Source organism: Heptranchias perlo, chromosome 7 (assembly GCF_035084215.1).
Source record: "Heptranchias perlo isolate sHepPer1 chromosome 7, sHepPer1.hap1, whole genome shotgun sequence".
In the NCBI taxonomy this organism is placed as follows: Eukaryota; Metazoa; Chordata; class Chondrichthyes; order Hexanchiformes; family Hexanchidae; genus Heptranchias; species Heptranchias perlo.
In genome coordinates this window covers 65159671-65183709 of record NC_090331.1, presented here as the reverse complement: position 1 = coordinate 65183709, position 24039 = coordinate 65159671, and the positions used below count along the sequence as shown (strand labels likewise).

The 24039-nt window shown below is 41.0% G+C and overlaps 1 protein-coding gene across 1 annotated transcript; it reads right to left on the bottom strand.

Moving 5' to 3' along the window:
• Positions 1-3485: 3485 nt before the first annotated feature.
• On the bottom strand, positions 3486-17674 carry LOC137323808 (SOSS complex subunit B2-like). Its single transcript, XM_067987760.1, has 6 exons — positions 17023-17674; positions 16539-16677; positions 9341-9412; positions 7541-7625; positions 7292-7358; positions 3486-4103 (listed from the first exon to the last, which is right to left on the bottom strand). Exons 1-6 carry the CDS (start codon positions 17111-17113, stop codon positions 3904-3906), a joined length of 654 nt encoding a protein of 217 aa, XP_067843861.1. The 5' UTR covers positions 17114-17674; the 3' UTR covers positions 3486-3903.
• Positions 17675-24039: the final 6365 nt, after the last annotated feature.

The window sequence follows — 24039 nt, the reverse complement described above, 5'->3', positions numbered from 1 at the left end:
GTATAGGTCATCGGCCTCGAGTTGAGTTTGTGCATTTAAATCATGAGCATCAAATTGAAGAAGCCGAGTTCCATTTACTTCAAGAATTATGAAGCAATGTGCCTTCCGATCCACCAAAATGCATTGGATGAACTCTGCCTCCTGTTTTAAGGAATAATGGTCCCTATAGCAATTTTTTAATGACACGTCCAACTGTAAAAAAGAAAAACACAAGTTAAATATTCCAAAAGGAAACGTAAGTAGCAGGCGCAAATAGGAGAAAAGAATCTCACACTCAGATCAAACAATGAGATGTCATGGATGGTGTGTTTCACACTTCCTGAACTGCCGCAGTTCATGGGGTATTTGCAAGAATTGCTGTGGCGTTCAGAGACAGAGCACCGAGTCTACGCTCGCTGAGCACACGAGGACGACAGAATTAACTAGGATGACAAGGTAACTAAAGCAACTATGTTCATAGAAAAATAAATCCATAAATGAGAAACAAAATACTGCAAACACCCAACAGGTCAGTCGCCATCTGCTGGAGAGAAAAGACGTGTTAACGTTGTCAGCAGAGGCTCTGCCCCAAACATCACCAACCCTCTTCTCTCTCGATAGGTGCTAACTGTCCCTCTGATTATTTCCAGCATTTTCTGGTATTTGTTCAAATTGCCAGTTTGTTTTTATTATTTTAAAAAGGGATGAGGAATATCCACTTTAGGTGCCTGTTAACTATTGTTGACGCTTCCGTTGCAGGACTTCCCCCAGCTTAGAGGAAGAACCAATCCATTAGTAAGGCTGGTGCCTAGATTGTGGGATGGTGTGTATTTATATGCAATTCAGAACCCGGGGGGTTGATATTCAGTAAGACACAACAGCTCCTATATTACCATGTGTACTAGTGCAAGCAGATAAGTGCCTCTACGTACAAGACTGCAGATGTGCATTCCTTTTCCTAATAATACCCAACTGCACTAATACTAAAAAGTGCAACATGCTTTCATTTCTTGCAGCTATTCCTCAAATTTATTGTGCTTAGGACTTTTAGTCAACTGAGACTTTACTCACTAAACTGTAAAACGGTGCTTGTTTTCCCTAACCTCCTGTAATACCCAGGAAGATGCTACAATACTCCCTTCAATAATCCTATGCCTTATGAGGATCTATTCAAAAGACCACCCTCTATAGAAACAAAATAGAACCCATCTCCAAACCTTTTCATAAATTGCCATCTACACTGATTTCATTTTAAAAGGGCCAGTAATTCTAGTGGTTCAGTCAGCTAGCACTGATTGAAATGTATCCCACTCATTTGGGGAGGGAGGGGGTGAATCAAGACAGTAGCATCCACACAAATGGTGACAAACCAAGTTTTGCAGACCCAAAATAAGCACAAATATTAGATTCATTAGCATCTATAAGAACAGCCTGTCTGTAGATACTGATAGAGCTGCTATGTACAGCCACCCTATGTACATAATACATTCCATTAATAATTTTCTGTTCAGCACAGCCCTCTGTATCCTGAAATGTATCTTATCAAATACATATGACAACAGCTATAACAATACACAAACCTGCCTTCAGTCAGTTTCACCAACTTCCAGAAATAAAAGTGCTTGCTTTGTTGCACATAGTATAGACTTAGTAATAGCAACATTAAGGCACTACCCATAACTTCATGAGTACACTTTTGCTAACTCCTAGCAAAAGCATGTTAGATATAGATAAATTAATTACAATACAGAAAGCTTCCCCAATTGGCTCAGTGAACTGCAGAGGTATGCTGACCATGGAGATCACCAATCTCAGGTACAGCATCAATAGCAGCATAAGTATTCAGGAGTTTCGGATTAGGGAAAGGAGGGTCACCAAAAAAAAAGACAAAGCAGCCACAAATCTTACTCGAGCACAATCTAGCAACCCTATTCAAAGTCAGCTGTGTGCAGAACTAGGCTGCTGCCAGGCACCATCAGAGGCCACACATTCAGGACAGCCACTTGGGTGAGGTAGTGGAAGCCAAAGGCACCAATGGAATCACACCCAGTGGGGGAAGCAGAAAACCAGTCACAAAGCATATCCAAACTACTTCCTCATGCTCTTATGCATACTGATTTGATAACCCTAAATTTGGGTACTACACTATGTTTACTTAGAATGGCTTCCCTAATAAAACTAAATAGCAAAATTCTAATCATCAGGATATTGAGGTTGGTACAAATTAGCCAGTACTTAAATCCTTGCCTATGCACATAACAGTTCTTTGTTATTAAGTGGTATTAGAATTTCCATTACTGATTACTACAAAAATTCAGAATCTATGGTAAAATAGTCCAATGGCTCTCTAACACACACCATACACAATTTTGAATTGTAGTCATTGCTGTAATGTAGACAAGTGCGGCATCTAATTTGCACAATCAACGTTCCACAGACATCAATGTAATTTTGGTTCAGGGATAATTGTTTGTCAGGGCACGGGAGGAACTCCCCTGCTCTTCAAATGGTGCAATGGGACCTTTTACATTCACCTGAGGGGGCGGAGAGGGCCTCAGTTTAACATCTCATCTGATGGTGCAGCATTCAGTACTGCACAGTGGCAAGTGTAGATTATGTATTCAAATATCTGGAGTAGGGCTTGAACATGTGATCATACTACCCATTATCTTAAAACTAGGTAGAATATAAAAACAGTAAAGAAACAGGCAACTTGAACTAGAAGCAAACAAATAACTTTCTACAGCTTAAAACACTGTAAAGGGTCTATGCATAGTTAAATTTTCCATTTGCTTTTCTGATGTGCACATTAAAATTCATGTATAAATAGATACGTTAAATTTGACTTACAAATGAGCAGTTACACAATTCACATCATTCAGTAACAAACATTACTGTAAGAATAATGGTAAAAGTCCTTGGTGTTAGTTCAGATCCAATGTCAGACTGCATAGGTGTATATTATTGCAATTGTTATAACTACTTGATGGCCAATAAGAAAAATAAAGTTTCATAACACCTTTCCACTTGTGCTTGGAATTACAGCTGGATGCTTAAAAAAAGTACTGTGGCATCTCCTCTTGCTCTTCCCCCTCCCCTGCATGTTAAGAAAGGGACTTATACTATAGTACAGTCACATGTCAGCTACTTTGTGTTCTTAGTGGCCATTACTCCTCAGGCTAATCAACTAGGGGCATTTAGCCCCTAGAGCCTGTCCTGCCATTCAGTGAGATCATGGTTGATCTATGACCTAACTCCCTATGGGGCATTCCAACCATGCTCCATCCTGCACTCTTCCAGCAGGAACCCTGTTATTTTCTCCTGCTCTCTAACCCAGGAACACAAATCAATATCACCTTACTGCCACTCCAGCTAGATCAGAGACTACAGATTAAACCAGAGCTCTTCCCATTCTGGTGTAGTAAGCAACAACATTTTCAATATATCACCATAGCATCATGGCAACTTCCTGCAATGCCATCATAAACCACTTGAAGGGATGTATCTTTTTCATTAATTTAGTACAGGTGACATAAGCAAGATTCAATCTGTCAACACTCCTGATCACAGTACAGGTGACATAATACCCTTCACTACATGCTATCAGTAATTGAATGTGATTTTATTGACATTTTAAACCTAAAATTAACTTTTTCCCCTGCTACTCTCAACATGGACAATCACCTTTACTTTCACAATTCATTTTCAGACAATAAGGTAATAAGTCTTGTGCAGCTTGAATACTGCAAGACACCTCAACTATTAAGGAGTCAATGTTTTACAGTTCAAAACCCCACCTTAATGATGAAGAGGGTTAAAACAAAACATACATACAAACGCAGTTATATAAAAAATAAAAGTGCATCAAGTGGGTTCAAGTAAGGTGTAGAGTTGAACAAGGCTGGTATATACATATGGCACAGGTCATCTTTTGAATGCTCTACGTGGGTCTCGTCCATTGCTAACTGCTCCAGATCCTTGAGCTGGAGTCATCTGTGGCTGACTTATTGGTCCTCGTCCATTGCTTCTTCCACCACCTACAAAATTAGGGTTCTGTTGCTGCTGATAGTTATTGCTTGATGGGGGAAGTCCCCCTGGCGAAAGTGCACTTTGTGAGCCATTTCCTAAACAAAAATTATTAATAAAATCCTTCACATTAATGCTTATATATATTGAGCAAAACAATATTGTACATTTTAAACAATTCAAGTCACAGTATTAAAAGAAACAAGAACTACAAGCTTCCAAGTAAAAGCCATATAAATAGCAACATGTTCCACTCAGGTTGATCACACTCCACAAGAGTTAAACAAATGGCTGACTAATCCTTATTACAATGAAATGTGAATATCCATCCACACTATTATATAGAGGACAATAGCAGCAAGAAACATTGTGCTCACTCGTTTGAAGTTAAATAAAGCTTACCACATTCAACGTAATGAACCAAATATTGCACAGAACAGATAAAATTACACAAAGAATGTAGGTAAACAAATCCACTGCAGAATCTCACCAGGTTCAAATTAAGCAAAATGGTGAAGAACAGTCTGGAGATTCTTCATATCAATGACAATAAAAATGAATGATTGGTGCAATTTGTGTATCTTTATAGTTCTGCCATGATTGTTTTACTTCAAACAATCTGAATATTGGTTTGATATCATGATCAATGAGTTTCAAAGCATGAGGAAGATGGGGAAGCACACACAAACTGGACAGCCTTGTGCAGTAGTGAGGTTCCTAAATTTCAGCACATATATGTCATTGTTCTGCACTGGCCATTATTGCCATGCCCCATTTGAATTCAGGTAGATTTATAGTGGCCACTATGACACTCCAAATATCACTTCAATTTAATAGTACCACTTTGGACTTAAAGGATAGATCAGAGTACTTTTTAAAATGGTGAAAAGCTCAAAACAGTGAAGGTCCAAAGACACTTAGGGGTTATGTACATAGATTAAAATGTCATGGACAAGTACAGAAAACAATCAAAGGCTAATGGGATGCTGGCCTTTAGATCTAGAGGGCTAGAATACAAGGGGGTAGAAGTTATGCTACAGCTATATGAAGCCCTGGTTAGACCACAGCTGGAGTACTGTGTTCGGTTCTGGGCACCGCACCTTAGGAAGGATATACTGGCCTTGGAGGGAGAGCAGCGTGGACTCCAAGGGTTAAATTATAAGAGGAGGAGATTACACAAACTAGGGTTGTATTCCCTGGAATTTAGAAGATTAAGGAGTGATTTGATCAAAGTTTACAAGATATTAAGGGGAACTGAGTTTCTCTCTATCTACTCTATTTCCACTGGTTGGGGAGTCTAGGACTAGGGGACATGGCCTAAAAATTAGAGCCAGGACTTTGAGTGAAGTTAGGAAACACTTCTACATGCAAAGGGTGGTAGAAGTTTGGAACACTTCCACAAATGACAGTTGATGCTAGCTCAGTTGTTAATTTTAAAATCTGAGATTTAGATTTTGTTAACCAAAGGTTAGATAGATTCCTGATTAACAAGGGAGTCAAAGGTTATAGTAGGTAGACGGTAAAGTAGGTTGAGGTCACAATCAGATCAGTCATGATCTTATCAAATGACAGAGCAGGTTTGAGGGGGCGAATGGCCTACTCCTGCTCTTAATTTGTACATACATACATATGTTTGTATTTATTAAGCAATATGGGGCTAAGGCAGGTATAGGGAGTTAGGTCATAGATCAACCATGATCTCACTGAATGGCAGAACAGGCTCTAGGGGCTAAATGGCCTACTCTTGTTCTTATGTACTGAACAGAGGCCCAGTTAAGCTACACACAAATTTAACTCCTGATTATAGGCCAAGCTTGTGCTGCCCCACCCCCCACTCAATCTGAAAAATGCTTTAACTCTCCTGCTTTGACATTATCAAAAAAAATTGTCAAACTTGGTTTACATAAAGGGTCATTTACTGGACTCCTTCATAAAGAAATTACGAGAAATTGTTTCCCTTTAGTTTCTGTTGATCTTCCGCTGAAGTTATGGCAAAAGATTGGACCAGCCCTCAAATTATACCTCTGTAGCTTTACCATTTAACAATTAACTCGAGGGGTTATCCCATGGCACCAAACTATGGTCAGGTCCAGAAATCATGTCAAAGTCCGCTACTGTGGCTCCCACATTGTCACTGGCCTTAAATATGACAGACAGACAATTACTTAAGCTTGTCATATCTCAGATCTCTCTCTCGCTCTCTCTTTCCTGCCCCCAACCCTTCCAAGACTTGAGGCAGCTTGCTTAAATTCATCAGCTAGCACCATATGGAGCAAAGAGCATCACAACTAAATCTGATCCTCTTCTCCACCTTATGTCTGCACATACATTCTCCAGCAGGATTTATTGGATAGTGATCAGGAGCAGGAAATCCTTGCTGCTTTTCACTCCCACCCAAGAGATGGTAGAAGCAAATTATAAACACCCCTACCACCAGGATCAGAACTCAGCACAGACCAGGAATCAAAGCTGGGATTTTCTAATCTGTATAGCTCAGTTACAGTCTTCATTGGAGAAGAAAGCCACAGGTGGCAATCTAGCATTTCCTGGCAGCACACCAACAGTCAGCAACACAGGCTACGTGGTCTAGCAGACAGAAGGTGGGGAATAATTTATTTAAAAAGCAAAGTTAAAAAATGTATGCTTTTCATTGCTTAATTTAGCTGGAGGAAATCTTTTAGGAGCAAAAAATACACATTTTAGTACAAATGGCAATTTTTCCAGAAGGATTGCAGAACAGGTCACAGAGCAGAGAGACAATGACTGATTGGAACAAGGAGTGAAACAGGCTGAAAGTTTTTTTTTAAATAGTAAGCTGTTCCAGGAAATTTAGAAGTGGAATTTTTCCTATTCGGTTGATATGCAAATCAATTGTGGGAATTGTACAAAAGGCTTCCTTGAAATGATAGCTGATGATTAGAGGGGTCATTTTAAAATAAAAATGACCTTCATCTCAAAGCTCAAGAGTCTATAGAACAAGTTGTCATGTTTTAAAACAAATTTACAGATTAAGCAATTGCATGAAACACATCCAGAGAACAGCATCAGTTCTTGGAGAAGTCACTCATTAGGACTTTGTGGGGAAAGGACCAGCCTGAGCAGATTGATGCTGGGTCATCTTGGAGATCACCCTATCCTCCCAGCTGTGTTATGGAGAAGATAGCACCCAGTGGTGGGGGGGATGTGAGTGAAGAAAGGGACAGGAGGACTGAGGAAAACGAACACTGCAGTGATCATACATAAGTATGTCAGTTTTGTTCAAGAGTGATCTGCATTACCAGCTTACCTGCTTGCATCTGTCCATTTGTAGCCAGCTGACTAGGAGGATAATTGTTTCTATGTTCACTTTGTGCCTTGATAAAACATTTAAATATTATTGAAAGAGCAGCACCACATGGACAATGAGGAATAAAAGCTCCACAATAAAAATTGATTATAGATTGAAAATTAAATTAATATTCAACATGTTTTCTAAAGTTAAAAAAGAGCACCATAATGACAAATACAGCTTGCTTTCAGCACTCCTGTCACTTACAACTTTGTTTGTTTGGTTCATCTGGTTGAGGTATTCTGGATTGGGTTCACTAAAGTTGGGTACTTCTGAATATACCATACAAAACCTAACAGCAAAATAAAGCAAATATTAAAATGTCAGCACAAAAGTACCCATATCCATCTTTAATATTTCTAAAATGTTGTTTTAAAAATAGAAGCTGGTTGAAAGAGTTGCAGGGGCAGTTTACTGATGCAGCTGATGTATGACCAAATAGGGAATGAGGAGAAAAAAGGAAAGTAATATCCAGGCTACCACATGACTTGTGGTCAAAGCAGCATTGGCATTGAATAGCACAGTAGTTCCTCCCCATTCTCTTTCCCCCCCCCCCCCCAAAAAAAGCTTGAGGCCAGATCAATTGAAAATTTCAACAGGTAAGATTTTTGTTAGGCACGTGTATTAAAGGTTACAGAACCAAGGCAAGTAGATGGAATTCAGATTCAGATCAGCAATGTTCTAACTGAATGGGGGAACAGGCTCGAAGGGCTGAATGGCCTACTCCCGTTGCTATGTTTCTCCCCCCTACCTAGAGCCCTGCATGGCCAGATGTACTGGAGATTACACAAATGGATCATTGTCACTTCATGTATCAGGTCTGACATGCTCTCAGCAAAATAGCCCGATATGTTTAATGTACCAATTACCTGCTGCTCTTCATTCCTCGTTTGCTCCCACAGTGCCATCTCTCTCATCTCTCTTCTGTCTCTCCCCACCCCACCCAAGAATTTGCTGGGCAACAATCAGAGCAGAAACATTTTCTTCCAGATTATAAAAAATACAAGTAATGACTTGTAAGTATAGAAAGGCCAACCTCTGATTAGGCACCTACTGCATTTTTTAATATCACATCTTGAAATAACAAATAACTGAATACTAAAAAAAGCTTTATTTCATCAAGATGCTTCATAAATCAATGTGTTCCATAGGAAAAAAGCAGATGAAACCGAAATCTCCAAAACATCAATAAAAATCCCACAGAATAAGCCAAATTCCATATAGCCCCATTGTATATTATAACCATTGGTTCAGTTTTCACAAGGGAAAAAATGGAACCATGTAATGTGATCCAAACATGTGAAAAAAATTCCCATATAATTGACATTCTATAAGTAGCCTTGCCCATAGCCTTTTTCACAAGAACTTCAATAATTATGCTGCCCTACAGGTCCACCAGCAGGGGTAGCACTTCTAAAAAGGTCAAAGTGAAGTCAGCTCCTTGAAAAGGAAGCAAACCACAAATTTAGAATCAATCAAAACAATTAAAGCCACAATTGCCCTGTGCTGACCTGGCATAATCAGGACGCACATTTAAAGTCCTGCTTGTGGCTGATATTAATGGACCTCAGTTTGTTGCATAGAATTTCTCTTAAATCTCAAATAGAAAATAAACCAGTGAGCAAGCTTATGATGTCTTCTAGCAACTGAGCTTATTTTCTTTTAGTCTTGTAAAAATTGAATTGCAAAACTCAACAGCAGGAGGGCTATGGGGCACAAGACATGCTGAAATAGTCCTTTTAAAAGTAGTGTCTCCTAATCTTCCCCATCCCAAATTTCTCTCATCTCCTGAAGGCACCAACTCTACTGGGGTATGACATGCCGTCAGGCACTCTGCCCAAGTGGTTATTAAACATGTCAGAGCTTTAAGTGAATGCTATCAGGCTATCCAACTGTGAAGGGCATCATAAGATTGCTCCTGTACTTGCCAGTCTACAAGGATACACCTAAGTAGGGCTCCCAGAACTATTTCCCAGGGATTTCCTTATGTTGTGTGGATATACTTACTCGCCAATTTTTTGAAGATCTCCACCTCTCCCTGTATACAACGTCAGGCAATTTTTCCACATTGAAGCATAACTGAACAAGGAAAGGTCACAAAGTCAGTGAATTAAATTATGGAACAGCAATTCAAATGTGCTGTACAAATGTAAATTAACTTTTTTTTTTAAAAAGGTGTCACTTTAATCCAATATAAAGGTTTTGCACTGAAACTAGTAACCAAAATAAAAGGTACTTTGTACAGTTACATAATCAAGTACATACTATTACCTCCTCCTGCCACAGGATGGCAGTATAGTCTAATCCAAGGATTCCAAACAGGCATCAAGGCCACCTCATACAGCACAGGCCTAGTCTTGCATTTTTTTAATCCCCTTTAGAATACAGCATCAAGAGCCTCACAGGTGTAGCAAAATCCACCCAAGCATAGGGGAATCTGAATATCAGGTTGTGCTTCAAACTTGGAAACCCTTATTTGGGTCTCAAGTTGTAACCTCCGTAGAATAAAAGGTGATGCTTTAATGGCAACATTCCGCATATGCAATATTACTGTCTATGCTGTAGCAATCTGTAATTTCAACACTGCAGCTAAGCAGCACATCTTTCAAAGACAGGAAATTTAAATTGAGACATCTTTTAGGGAAGATTTCAGTGGAAAGTTTCCCCCAATTATTAGCTGCTTCTAGATTTTCTTTAAAATCTAACACTGCTAGAATATTTGCCAGCATAGGTTTTTTTAAAAATATATCATTGTCTTATTCAGCCAGACTCAAAATAGAAGACTCACATTTTGGTTTCAATATCCTATTTTCACAAGCCTATACACAGGCTTTTAAAGATGCATAAAGTGTCTACACAATCTATTGAGCAACACTTCCCATTAGCAATTAATACAAATTGATGAGCAGACACGAAGATTTTAAACCACCCATCAGAAAATAACTGCAAATGGGTCTACAGGATTACCATGCAAGTCAATAATTCAAACTCATTCATATTTTTGTACTGTTCAAGGTAAGGATGCAAGTGCTGGTAAAAGGGAAGACTATTTTTGGCATCCAGTGTCATGAACAGATGAATAATTAGGACAATTTGTTCCCAGAGGTTTAGAACATGGAATGCCTTACCACAAGCAACTATTGAGGCAGATAATTTAAAAGGAATTGGATAAGCATTTGAAAAAATATGAAGGGATACAGGGACAGGTCAAGGAAATGAGTTTAGAGTGAATAAGCTCAAGTTAAGGAACCAGCACAGGCACAATTGGGCTGTAATTTCTATGAATTCCCTCTATACCCCTCCCTTCAAGAAGTCAAAGAGTACAATTCAGCCAGCACCCTCAGATGGCTATTCTTCATGCATGCAACCAGGAGTCAGTGGGCAATTCAATCATAGGGGGTCACAGTCAAGCCCCGTATTGTCCTCGTCCCAATTATAGCATGCACCATTAAGTTTGAAAAAACAAGTTAACCACTCCCTCCACCTTTATTAAACTTTAATACCACATACATTTATATGGCAAACAAAAGCAAATTTTGCTTTGTAGGCTTTTAGCTCTTTGTACTTTATAATCACCCAATCAGATCAGAGAAGTTATATTCTGTTCATTTCAGCAGCTTCAGGAATTTTGTACCATATATGGTAGTCTTACTGTGTGCCAGATTTATAGGAGTTGATGCCATAATAAACTGTTAAATAATTAAACAGTTCACTTGGAATTTGAGGAAGCCAGACCAGACCAGACACAAACTAAAGCTACTGTAGATCCACATCCAAGGATTCTCAAAATGCAGCAAAATAATTAAATCAGAGCATTCTAAAACAATCCCGAATCCTAAAATCAACTAAGCACACAGTTTAAAATATGCATTACCTACCACTTTGGTCCTTGTTGTATTTACATATTTTTTACCTTATTATCTGCTAGATCCCCCAAGTTCATTTATCCACTTAGGCCACAAACCCTCCTCAACTTGACAGCTGTACCTCCACCCTCATAGCCAGGGCGGTTGCAGCATCTTCAAATCAATAATGATCACAGTACTGATCACTGAAGAGCCTGTGTCTACTTTTGAAGGAAGAATTTTGGAAATGTACACCAGTAATGCAAACTAAATAATGGTTATTGGCAAGCATCACACTAAAATCCCTCTTGCCTCTTCCCCCAAATATAGAAAAAAGTGCAACTTACATGAAAAAAATTGGTGCAAAATGGAGTCCTGGTCATTAAAAAAAAAGACTGGCCTTCATGTAGTGCCTTTCACGACCTCAGGATATAAGCACCTTACAGCCAATGAAGAACTTCTCAAGTGTAGTCACTATTATTGTAATGTAAGAAACGTGGCAGCCAATTTGTACACAGCAAGCTCCCACAAACAGCAATGAGATAATGACCAGATAATCTGTTTTTAGTGATGCTGGTTGAGGGATAAATAAATATTGGCCAGGGCAACAGGGAGAACTCCCTGCTCTTCAAAATAGTGCCATGGGATCTTTTTCATCCACCTGAGGGCAGACGGGGCATTGGTTTAACATTGCATCCGAAAGACTACACCTCCGACAGTGCAGCACTCCCACAGTACTGCACTGCTGCGTCAGCCTAGATTTTGTGCTCAAGTCTCTGGAGTCAGACTTGAACTTGAGAACCAAAAAAGTATAATCATCCATTTTATCATGTGTAGCAGATTGTTTTCCTTTCTGTGCTAGAAAAACTGCCAAACATCAGAAATAGACAAATGCGTCAAAGTGAAGTGCAACAAGATAGGAAACAATGTGACTTGCACTGAGCAGCACATAAACCACATACTCTCTCTAGTCTTACGATTCATTCAGTGACGTCAGGAAGACATCATTTCCTGCCTCTCCCACACATCATAGCCTTATGCTAAGAAGTCTGGCCTTCCCCCATTTAGGCCAAATGAGGTGGAAGAAAAAACCCTATATACCATTTTGCAGATTAAGTACAGGAGAACAGACCTTATTGCTGCTATTTACATTGCAGAAACTGCTTCCCACAGGACATTGAGGGGGCCCCCATTGCTGTGAATCTGCCAGACTTGTATTGAGTCTACTGCTCAATACAAGGAGAAAACTTAACATATGCAGCTGGTTTAAAGTTGCTGTTTGTGACTGACTGATGTACCTTCTCCATGACTGGGGAAGGTAAAGCTGCAATGACTGAGGAAAGGTATGTAGACCCTGCAAGAAAAACATTACTGGCTTATAGATACGAACATATGACAATGACAGACAGGAAAAGACCCACTGGTCCATCCAGCCTGTCCTGCAAAACTGCCTTGTGCATCACAATAAATACACTCCCCACCCAAAAGCTATGTAATCTCGTGGGCGAGGCAAAAAACAGATTAAAAAACCAGGCTAGCAAACCTGCTCAAATGGTGACCTTTGCAGCGGAGTACACTACCAGGAATACTGCTACTGCTCCTGCTCCTAGAGAAAAAGCTTTTTCAACATTTTTACAAAAAGTGGACTACTGAATTAAACATTTTATATGCACACAGATCTCTGATTATCTCTGCACAGTGACAGTTGGTGCTCTCACATTTATGTAATCAAACAGCTGAAGTCTGTACACTTATCTGCCAATATGTTGTATTAGAAAGACAAAGCAGCCTGTTGAGAAGTATAATTCTCATGGAATAAAAGACAACAGAACAAGCACCCTGAAAAATGTTTGTTTGATGGGCATTCAACTCCAAGCTGCAACAAATCTGACTTGGAAATAGCCACATCCAATGCTGGAAGTAAACCACACAGTGCAGATCAACTTTTGAAATTACTTTTTTTGCTTCACTGATTTGGCAGAATATCTATATGTATAAACAGCAGATCTTGGTTTGATACTCCATATTGCACAGTCATCTGAAATTCACCTCAGAATAGAGCAGATTTATATTCTGCCATACACTCATTCTGGGCAGGTTTCAGGTGTTTCAATTTCCTTAACATTTATTATTACAGATTTATTGTTGAGTACCATAAATCCCAGAAGTCCTTGTAGCTAGGGGCAGAGATTACAGCACAACTTCAACTTATATAATTCCATTTGCAAAAAAATGCTTCAGTAGTGTTTTCAAAATAGGTTTGCTTTGAGTTTCAGGAATGGATGGTGCACTAGTTTGACATACTGTCCTTTCACCTCTAGATCCTGAGTTTGAATTGAACTCATTGATCAACTGAAAGTCTCCTCTACTATACAAGAGTCTCATGTGAAGTGAGTTTGCAGTCTCAACTCAAACAGCCACATGACCCAGCACAAACTACCTACAGTTCAGTAAAAATTGGCAATCTCTCAGGGATATAAAGATTAGTGTTGTGAGAAGCTGAACACAGGGATTTTAGTCAAGTCCATTTTAGCACACATCTGAATCTCCACTCATTTGAACTCAAGACTTGTATAGTGCCTGTCACGCAAGACATTCCAAGATGCTTTATAGGAAATCAGAACACTAAGCAGGAAGAAGAGTCACAGGAGGTGACCACAGGCACAAAGAGAAAAATCAGGAAGAGAGCTGGGAAGCCAGAGGGTTTTGTTCAGAGTGCAGGATATGATGGCTGAAGGCTCAGTCATAGATAGTGGAGGGGAAGGAAGAAACACAAATCAGTTACAGAAGCAAAAGATGCATGCTGGGACTTAAGGTAAAGATTGAAATGGCAGGGTTAAAATTGCAGCCATTAAAAGGATTTGAAAAGAATTAAAGCTTTAACCAATGACTGGGGAATAAGGGGCCAATGGAGGTCAATAAGGATGGACGTAACAGGTGTGGGGGACTTAGTACACAATATAAACAGAATTCTGGACAAGTTATAGTTTATACAAGGTGGAGCTTGGGAAACCAACTATGAACGCTAAGAAATCAAGCGGTCAGGTGACAGACATGATGAAAGCTTCAGCAGTGATGGACATGTGGATGCACCTTGGGCTGCCAACATTGAGGTGGAAATAGGCAATCTTACTCAGGGACCAGATGTGAGATTTGAAGGACATCTCAATGCTAAACAGGACGCCAAGGTTGTTCACCTTTGGGTTCAGCCTGAGCAAGCATCTGAGGATTAACACCTGAGCTGCAAAGTTTCAGTGGGCACCAAATAGGATGGATTCCATCTTGCCAAGAGTGAAAGTTCTGGTTCATCCAAGACTTGACATCTGACAGGCAGCAATACAGCATGGCAACAGTTACAGGCCTAAATCTTGCTGGGAAAACAACAGCAAGTTCACGACGCACACCGTTATTAATGCACAAATCGGCCAGCACGTTCAGAAGAGATACTCTCCAGTTGCAATTCACTGTAACCTGATCGATTTACGCCACTCTGCCATTTGCCTCGCACAAACGGCAGCTCACCTTCAACTTCCATTATTTTTAAGAACTTGTTGGATTTGCACATTAAACTCGCCGCACTGCAGAAAGTTAAGAGTTGGTTCTTACCAGCACAAGTGCCCATTTAACAAAATGATAATTGTTAATGCAATGCCAATCAACCTCGAGCCTAGAAAGGGAACTATTTAAATTGTTGAGTCTCATTCCTGCAAGTAGTAAATTCTTGAGTTTTTAAAAATTGAATTTTTTTCCTCCTTTTCATCTTTTTCCTCTTAATCCAATCTTTGTTTCTCTTTCTGTACTACATTTGACAATTTACCTACTAATTCACCCTCCTTCTCCATTGTCCCTCTATTTCTGTCTCACTCCTTAAATCTCATTGGCTAAGTAGACTATTGGTCCCGCCGTTCACTTAAGATCCCAGATGCCCTATTGCTGTCGCCACACTTATCAGCTCACACTTCCAGCGACTTACAGGGCAGAAAAATTTGAGCTTAATGGTGCAGGAAAAAGGTCTAACAGCACATGCCGAGAGATGCCCCACTCCAGCAAGGTTTGGACCACTGAGTCAAGGGCAGTGGTGGACAGGTAAAGTTAGACATCAACATATGGAAGCTATCTCCATATTTAAGATAATACCAAGGGCAGCATAAAGACAAAGAAAAGGGAGGGGCCTTGCAGCATACCAGAGGTGATCATGCAACAAGCAAGAGTAGTCACCATTGGGGATATACTGACTATGCTGGGATATGTAGGAATGGAACCAGAATAGGGCACTGACCTCAGAGGATAGTCATAGACTAAGTCATCAAGGATGACAAACCATGGAGAAGTTGGACAATGAGGAACTGTGAGCAACACACAGGATATCACTGATGACTGGCCAGAAACCAGATTGAAGGGATTTAATAGAATGGTGCAAGGAGTTAGGTTATGTGTTCCAAGGACCTATGGGGATGAAGAAATGAGAGAAGGGCTAGCAAGTGGAGGGCAGAGGTCAAAGTTAGACTTTTGGGGGAACAGGACTTGTGACAGCAGTTTACAAGGTATTAAGCCACAGTTCAGCTCCCAAAATGGCTCAGCAAAATTATTTAGTGGGTAGCTGAACCACATAACCTAGCCTGAGTTGACTGATCTCAGCTAGTCAGAGTACAGGCATAAGTCACCCTTAATACCCAAGTTATGAAAGGGGAGGTAGCTCTCATCCCTAATCACTAATCCATGACTGAAAAGTGTTGAGGCAAAGGCAAGATCTGCTTCTGCTGTGATGCCCACATCAGTCAAATAGTCTGCCAACACTGTTAAGACTCACAAATGACTGTCTTCTAATCATCTTAGATTCTGGTAACAAGACCAGTTGGCATTGGTCAGCTGTATGCAGCTAGCAACCTAACTTCAACTCATTTTTAAACTGTGTACTAATGGTAATTTCCAATAAGACATACACATCAATGATCAGATAGTCAAATTCTAACCACTTCAAAACCTATTTCATATTAGCATATTTATTTTACATCTGGGGCCATTCTAGTCCTATACCCGAAAGGGACTCTACGCTCTTGGATGAGTCATGTATTTCATAGGCATTATTACTCAACCAGCAATCTGACACCTCACCCTATTCGATACAGATGAAACAGCACCACCTTTATTAAGCCGGGCAGGATTTATCAATGATCTCGTTGCCATTTTAAAATCGCACTTTTTGCTGTTTTCCGAGTTACCATTGCGACTCAACCCCTTGCTTACTAGTTTGCAACTGTTATATTTGTAATTTTATGTACACACATCTAACAATATTGACAAGCTGTATTACTCAGGCACGCTTTATGCCAGCGGCCGCTTGACCACATTCGACGTACCCTCTCGTCAAGCGAATGATATCCCCGGACTGTATTAGACCTCCAACCTCATCCCAAACTGAAATTGTGATGCTGCCAGTTTTATCGGCTACTTTGCACGACCTCACTTCATGTCCATCTTTAGTTTTGGTAACTCGACCTGCACAGAGAGTGAATAAAAACCTATAATTAGTTTCAGTCGCGTACATACATAAACCTGTATCGAAGTGGATGCACTTAACTGCACCAGAAGTAAAACTCAGAGAAAAAAAATGAAGGTGTCGCTTTCACAGGAAGCTGACCTGTACATCTTTGGTACTTTTAAGGGGGGTTAAACTGTCTGGGTCACGTCCCTGTGATTTTTTTAAACTCAGTGAGCGTACTTTCATCGTGTCTTGGGTTTAGTAAACTTTTTTGTTAAAAAAAAATCTATATTTTTCCGTCTGTCATTACTTAAACGGTTAAATGAGTGTTGTTTCAGGGCTGGAGCCCCTACCTAACTTACCTATTTCCAGAACAATAAAGATGACATTTAAATTTTTCATTCCTGGCTTAATGTCTTTTACAAACGCGTATGTGTCGTTGGCCGTGCTCATGGTGATTGTGAAAAATTTCGGACAGACAGCGCAAAATAAAGCATCACTCGGGGAGGGGAGAGCCTCACTGGCTGGAGCCCCAGCTCGGTGTGCGATAAGGCGGCTGCTGCTGCTGCCTAGCTTCTCACAGGGGGAGGAAATACAACTTCCGCAGATTAAAAGTCTCTTTGGTGACACTTCTAGTTAATGCTTCCTTCCTGACACAAACCCCCTTTGGGTTCCGAAAAAATTGAGTCAGAGGGTTATATTTTAAAACAAAAGCGAAAACTAAACCTCTACGCTCCTCTTTTTTTTTCCTAGTAACTCCCACGCTAAGAATTTTTTTTTTTGCAGTGATGGAAGCAAACTCTCGCCCACACATATGGGGATTGTATATACTTTAAACTCTCATCTCTGTACTGTCAGTAACTTATTTTTAATTAACTGATTAAAGTCATGATTAAGCCCCGTGATCAGAATATAATCCGGGAGTTAGTGAATGCCCCTGCTGCGCCCTACTCCTACTGCACGGTCTCTCCCTCTCCCACTTATTCCCTCCACTCCATCCCTTCGCATCTCACACAAAAGCCCACACTACGCAAGCATGCGCTCGCAACGCCTTTTATTGTCCGAGTCGCGCATTTACGGCTTGTCGTGAAACGTGCCCGTCGCTACGTGACGCGACATTCCTCGGAAAAGGAAGGGTTGGGCGGCTAACGATCGCAGTCTCATTTTAAACCTTGTCTTTTGTTCCGGCATCGACCCCATTGAAGGCCGTGTTAAATTACACTCTGTTTCAAAAAACAATGGAGCGAAGTGTTTCCAACAGTCGCCAATCAGAGGTGGAATGTGAACGGAGATGCTGATTGGCGGGTGAGTGTCCGGATGTTCGAAGCCATTGTCTGTGGGTTCGAATGGCATTGGCTGACGTTCCACTGCCCGACACGTACCTGCTCCAGAGGCACGTGGCGTTTTATTGTTAAATGTCCCAACGCCTATTATGCAAATTAAGCGTGTGTGGGGGAGGCTTTTTTTATTGTAAGAATCAGCGTTTTCAGCTGAAGAAAACGTTTTAAATCATATGCGAAAAATAAAGTTATCTGCACCATCATCAGAAAATAGTTCCCCCCCCCCTCCCCCTCCTCCAATGTACTTTTTTTTATTATCTGCTAGGTTGTGCGCTTTCCGGGCTAATAAGTAGTGAAGTTGCTCAGATGTTGCTGCCAAAGTGCACAGGACAAAAACAATAGAACAAATCAGAAGGATATTAGATGCATGGCACATCCCAAGAGATTTGTCCACTAGTCCTTTTTAATCTTTTGAGATATATAAGTCGTTATTTTTCATGGTATGATTTTATTTAACAGCAGATTTTTTTCTTTCTTCACTTTTCTCCCTCTCTGAGACATTGAGACAAATATTCCTCTTACCTCTGGGAAATGACCCCCGGTCACGTTAATGGCCCAGGGAAGGAAGGCAGAGGGAAGCACAGGAAATCGGCCCCATTGCTGAGGTATGGTTTTATGGGTACAAGTTACCCAAGTGGCATTATTTCCATAGCATTCACTCTGCACTTTGACTCCATAACCTATAGCCACCCCATTAACCTCACCACTTCCAAGGTCTTCCTTGTCTCTCACCATCCACAACTTCATCCCCACTACCCCCTTCCACCCCTGGAAAAAACTAGCCCCAACTCCCTTAACAGCATCATCTGTAACTCCCACCACCCTCTCCACTGGCCCTCCACCCAGCCTGACACTGCTGCCTCTGTTGACCTGTTCATCTGCTCCCTTGTTTTTGCCTTGATGTCCTCAGCCTCACAATCCTTCACAGATTCCCATATCCACTCTTCTCCTAGTACAACTCTGCTGACAATCGCAGACTTGAGTGCACATGGCGCGTAACTGGTTTAGTCACCAACCACCAACTCTGGCTTGACCACCTCAAACAATATTACCTCTCCCTTTCTGCAGCCAAATCCTCTCCCTGCTCCAAGATGATCTTTTGAGGGTAAGGGCGATCTCAATCTCCTCCATCACAAATCACCTTCTTCAACCCCCTTTCCCACCTATTGTCACTTTTTATACCAAGTGTGAGGAGCTAACGGTTTTCTTTGTCTCCAAAACTGAAGCTATCAGCTCAACTATCTCAAACTCTTCCTATCATCTGCCCTGACCTGATCGCATAGCACTTTGTAGCTTGTCTTCCAGTCCTCATCAAATTCATCTCCAGGAGATCCATCTTTTAATCCCTCAACCCCTCCCGACCCAGCTCCTTACCTAGCTCCTCACCACACAGCAATCTCTCCTCAGCCCAATGTTTGCTGACATCATAAATGTTCCCTTTGCAAAGACGTTGTTATCCCTTTCTGCCATCATTCTTTCCTTAAAAGGTCCAGCCTACTCCGCTGTGTTATTTCAAACTGTTGCACCATCTCTAACCTCCCTTCTTTCTAAGCTTCTCAAATGTGATATTGCCACCCAGCATCACACCCAACTCTCCCACAACTCTCTGTTCAAATCCCTTCAGTCTGATTTCTCTGAAACACTGTACTGATACCACAATGGTTAAACAGCAATATACTTTGAGAGAATTTCACATAACCCCTCTCTGTTTTCTCAGCAACCTTTGATATGGTCCATCATTCCATGTTCTTCCACCTATACTCTTGTATGGAACACTTTTGCAACATCATCCTCTCATTGTTTCACTCCTACCTGTCCCAATGTAACCAGTACATCACCTGCAGTGACGTCTCCCTCACCTCTGCACAGTCACCTCCAGCATGCCCTGAGATTACATCCTTGGGGTCCCCTCTTATTCAACTACATGCTGTACCTCAGCAACATTATCCATAAGCATGGGATCAGTTTCCACATGTATGCTGATGACATGCAACTTTAGCACTCTACCATCACCCTTGCTACTGTGCTGTCTGACTGCTTGTCCAACATCAATTTGTGGATGAGCCTGGTCTTTCTCCAACTATTGAAGCCATCCTATTCAGCTCCTCCTGAAAATTCTATAACCCAATCCCTGATCCCATTCCCTCACTCAAGCTGAGCCAAATGGTACACAATTTTGTGTCCTATTTGACCTTGACCTTGAGCTGTGTTTCAAATTCCACAGCTTATTCATCACCAAGACTGCTTATTTCCAGCTCCATAATAATGCCTTTGTCTCCACCTTAGCCCCACCCCTGCTGAAACTCATCTGCACCTTTATCACTTCAAGCTTGACTTCTCCAACACTCACTCTCCTTGCTGGCCATCCAAACTCCAACCTACATAAACACCAACTCATCCAAAACTCCACTGCTACATCCTATCCTCTACAAGTCCCTGTCCTCGGAGACTCCCACTGTCACCCATCCCCAGCACATTGATTCAAAATACCTATTCTCATTGGCCTTGGCCTCTGCATCCTCCTCCAGCTCTATATCCAGGCTGGCTCCTGACACTGTCTTACTGTGTGTCCCGTTTCCTCCACTCCATTGGCGACAAAGCCATCAGCCATCATGCCCTTGCATTCTTAATTCTCTTCCTAAACCTCATGTCTCTGCTGGCACAGTAAGTTTATCCAGCGAATAGCTGAGCCATACAGACAAAGAAGACACCAAATTTTGTTGAGTTAGTTGATCTCAGCGGGGAGGCAGCAGGGGTGTTATAGTAGACCACTCATGATTGCTGTCTATTGACTCTAGTTGGGAGGTGTGCATGTATGAGTGTTGGAATGAGGACAGGATCAAGCTCAGCTGTGATTCACCCTGTGAATGCCAACATTCACAGTCAGTGGCTACTTGGGCAAGAAACTGGAGGCCAACTGGCACCCATGTAAATGTACCCCAGCAAGAAATGTACACCTTCAAGCCACGAGGTGAAGGACAAATTAGCAAGTAAATAAAGGTCCTAAGTGAGATGACTTTGGGTTAATGTAGCCCACAAAATAAAGCTGTCCACAATTTGGCAGATTATGTGGTAAACTTTATCCTGCCAGGCAGCTCCCCAGTGCAGAAGGCAAAATTAGAGGCACAATCATCAATGAATACTTTTTCACACCTGTAGCAGCTGGTTCAGTATGGTTTTGTCAATAGCCTTGGAACAAGTCACCTGTTTATGGTCTTTATTCTAGTCCGTACAGGTCCCAAGAAAAAGGAGAGAAATTAACTTTGAAAAAATATCTGTATAATATATTCTGCATGCACTGCCTGTCAACTTTTTTTTCATTAAAAATTCCTATGCCCAAATTTATAGTGGAAACTGCCAGTGCAAACTTTACATGCTGTAATTACACCATCTGGCCAGCAGAGGTGCTGCAGCAGCACCAATGACTGGTATAATTACAGGATGGCATGTTTATATAGGCAGTTACCATTATAAATTGGACATGGAGTTAAGGAGCACCAAGGGCAGAAAACACTGGTGGGAGTTGTCTATAGGCCTCCAAACAGTAGTGGTAATGTCGGGGATGGGATCAAACAGGAAATTAGAGATGCATGTAACAAGGGTACTACAGTAATCATGGGTGACTTTAATCTACATATAGACTGGCCAAACCAAATTAGCAATAATAATGTAGAGGATGAATTCCTGGAGTGTGTACGAGATGGTTTTTTAGACCAGTACGTTGAGGAGCCAACGAGGGAACAGGCAATCCTAGATTGGGTATTGTGCAATGAGAAGGGGTTAATTAATAATCTTGTTGTGCGGGGTCCTTTAGGGAAGGGCGACCATAACATGATAGAATTCTTCATTAAGATGGAAAGTGAAGTAGTCCAATCCCAAACTAGGGTCCTAAATCTAAACAAAGGAAACTATGAAGATATGAGGAGTGAGTTGGCTATGATAGATTGGGAAGCTTCATTAAAAGGCATGACGGTGGATAGGCAATGGCTAACATTGAAGGAACGAATGCATGAATTGCAACTATTATACATTCCTTTCTGGTGCAAAAACACAAAAGGAAAAGCGGCCCAACCATGGCTAACAAAGGAAATTAAGGATAGTATTAGATCCAAAGAGGAGTCATATAAAGTTGCCAGAAAAAGTAACAAGCCTGAGGATTAGGAGCAATTTAGAATTCAGCAAAAAAGGACCAAGAGATTGATTAAGAGGGGAAAATAGAGTATGAGAGTAAAATCCAAGGAACATAAAAGTGGACTGTAAAAGCTTCTGCAAGTATGTAAAAAGAAAAAGATTAATGAAGACAAATGTAGGTCCCTTACAATCAGAAACGGGAGAATTTATAATGGGGAACAAGGAAATGGCAGAGCAATTAAACAAATACTTTGGTTCTTTGGTTCTGTCTTCACGGAAGAGGATACAAATAACTTCCCAGAAATGCTAGGGAACCAAGGGACTAGTGAGAAGGAGGAATTAAAGGAAATTAGTATTAGTAAAAAAATATTGCTGGAGAAATTAAGGGGACTGAAAGCCGCTAAGTCCCCAGGGCCTGATAATCTGCATCCCAGAATACTAAAAGTGGTAACCATGGAAATAGTGGATGCATTAGTTGTCATCTTCCAAAATTCTATAGATTATGCAACAGTTCCTACAGATTGGAGGGTGGCAAATGTAACACCACTATTTAAAAGAGGGAGAGAGAAAACAGGAAACTACAGACCGGTTAGCCTAACATCAATAGTAGGGAAAATGCTAGAGTCTATTATAACGGATGTGATAACAGGACACTTAGAAAATATCAATGGGATTAGACAAAGTCAACATGGATTTATGAAAGGGAAATCATGTTTGACAAATCTACTGGAGTTTTTTGAGGATGTAACTGGTAGACTAGATAAGGGAGAACCAGTGGATGTAGTTTATTTGGATTTTCAGAAGGCCTTTGATAAAGTCCCACATAAGAGGTTAGTGTGCAAAATTAAAGCACATGGGATTGGGGGTAATATACTGGCATGGATTCAAAATTGGTTAACAGACAGGAAACAGAGAGTAGGAATAAATGGGTCTTTTTTGGGGTGGCAGGTGGTGACTAGTGGGATACTACAGGGATCAGTGCTTGGGCCCCAGCTATTCACAATATATATCAATGATTTGGATGAGGGAACCAAATGTAATATTTCCAAGTTTGCCAATGACACAAAACTAGGTGGCATTGAGAGTTGTGAGGAGGATGCAAAGAGGCTTCAAGGCGATTTAGGCAAGTTGAGTGAGTGGGCAAATACATGGCATTGCAGAATAATGTGGATAAATGTGAAGTTATCCACTTCGGAACGAAAAACAGAAAGGCAGAATGTTATTTAAATGGTGATAGATTGGGAAATGTTGATATACAAAGGGACCTGGGTGTCTTTGCACACAAGTCACTGAAAGCAAACATGCAGGTGCAGCAAGCAGTTAGGAAGGCAAATAGTATGTTGGCCTTCATTGCAAGAGGATTTGAGTACAGGAGCAAGGATGTCTTACTGCAGTTATACAGGGCCTTGCTGAGACCACACCTGGAGCATTGTGTGTAGTTTTGGTCTCCTTACCTAAGAAAGGATATACTTGCCATAGAGGGAGTGCAGCGAAGGTTCACCAGACTGATTCCTGGGATGGCAGGACTGTCGTATGAGGAGAGATTGGGTCGACTCGGCCTGTATTCACTAGAGTTTAGAAGAATGAGAGGGGATCTCATTGAAATGTATAAAATTCTGACAGGGCTAGACGGACTGGATGCAGGGAGGATGTTTCCCCTGGCTGGGGGATCCAGAACAAGGGGTCATAGTCTCAGGATATGGGGTAGGACATTTAGGACTGAGATGAGGAGAAATTTCTTCACTCAGAGGGTGGTGAACCTGTGGAATTCTCTACCACAGAAGGCTATGGAGGCCAAGTCACTGCATATATTTAAGAAGGAGCTAGATAGATTTCTAGACACAAAAGGCATCAAGGGGCATGGGGAGAGAGCGGGAATATGGTATTGAGATAGAGGATCAGCCATGA

Bases quoted from the DNA above. Each gene is read 5' to 3' on its own strand.
- LOC137323808 (XM_067987760.1), bottom strand. From the start codon at position 17,113: ATGAGCACGGCCAACGACACATACGCGTTTGTAAAAGACATTAAGCCA. The intron at 7,626-9,340 runs GTAAGTATATCC...TTTTGCTGTTAG, and splicing joins GATCTTCAAAAAATTGGCGA to GTTTTGTATGGTATATTCAG. The intron at 7,359-7,540 runs GTAAGTGACAGG...TGTTTTATCAAG, and splicing joins TGAACCAAACAAACAAAGTT to GCACAAAGTGAACATAGAAA.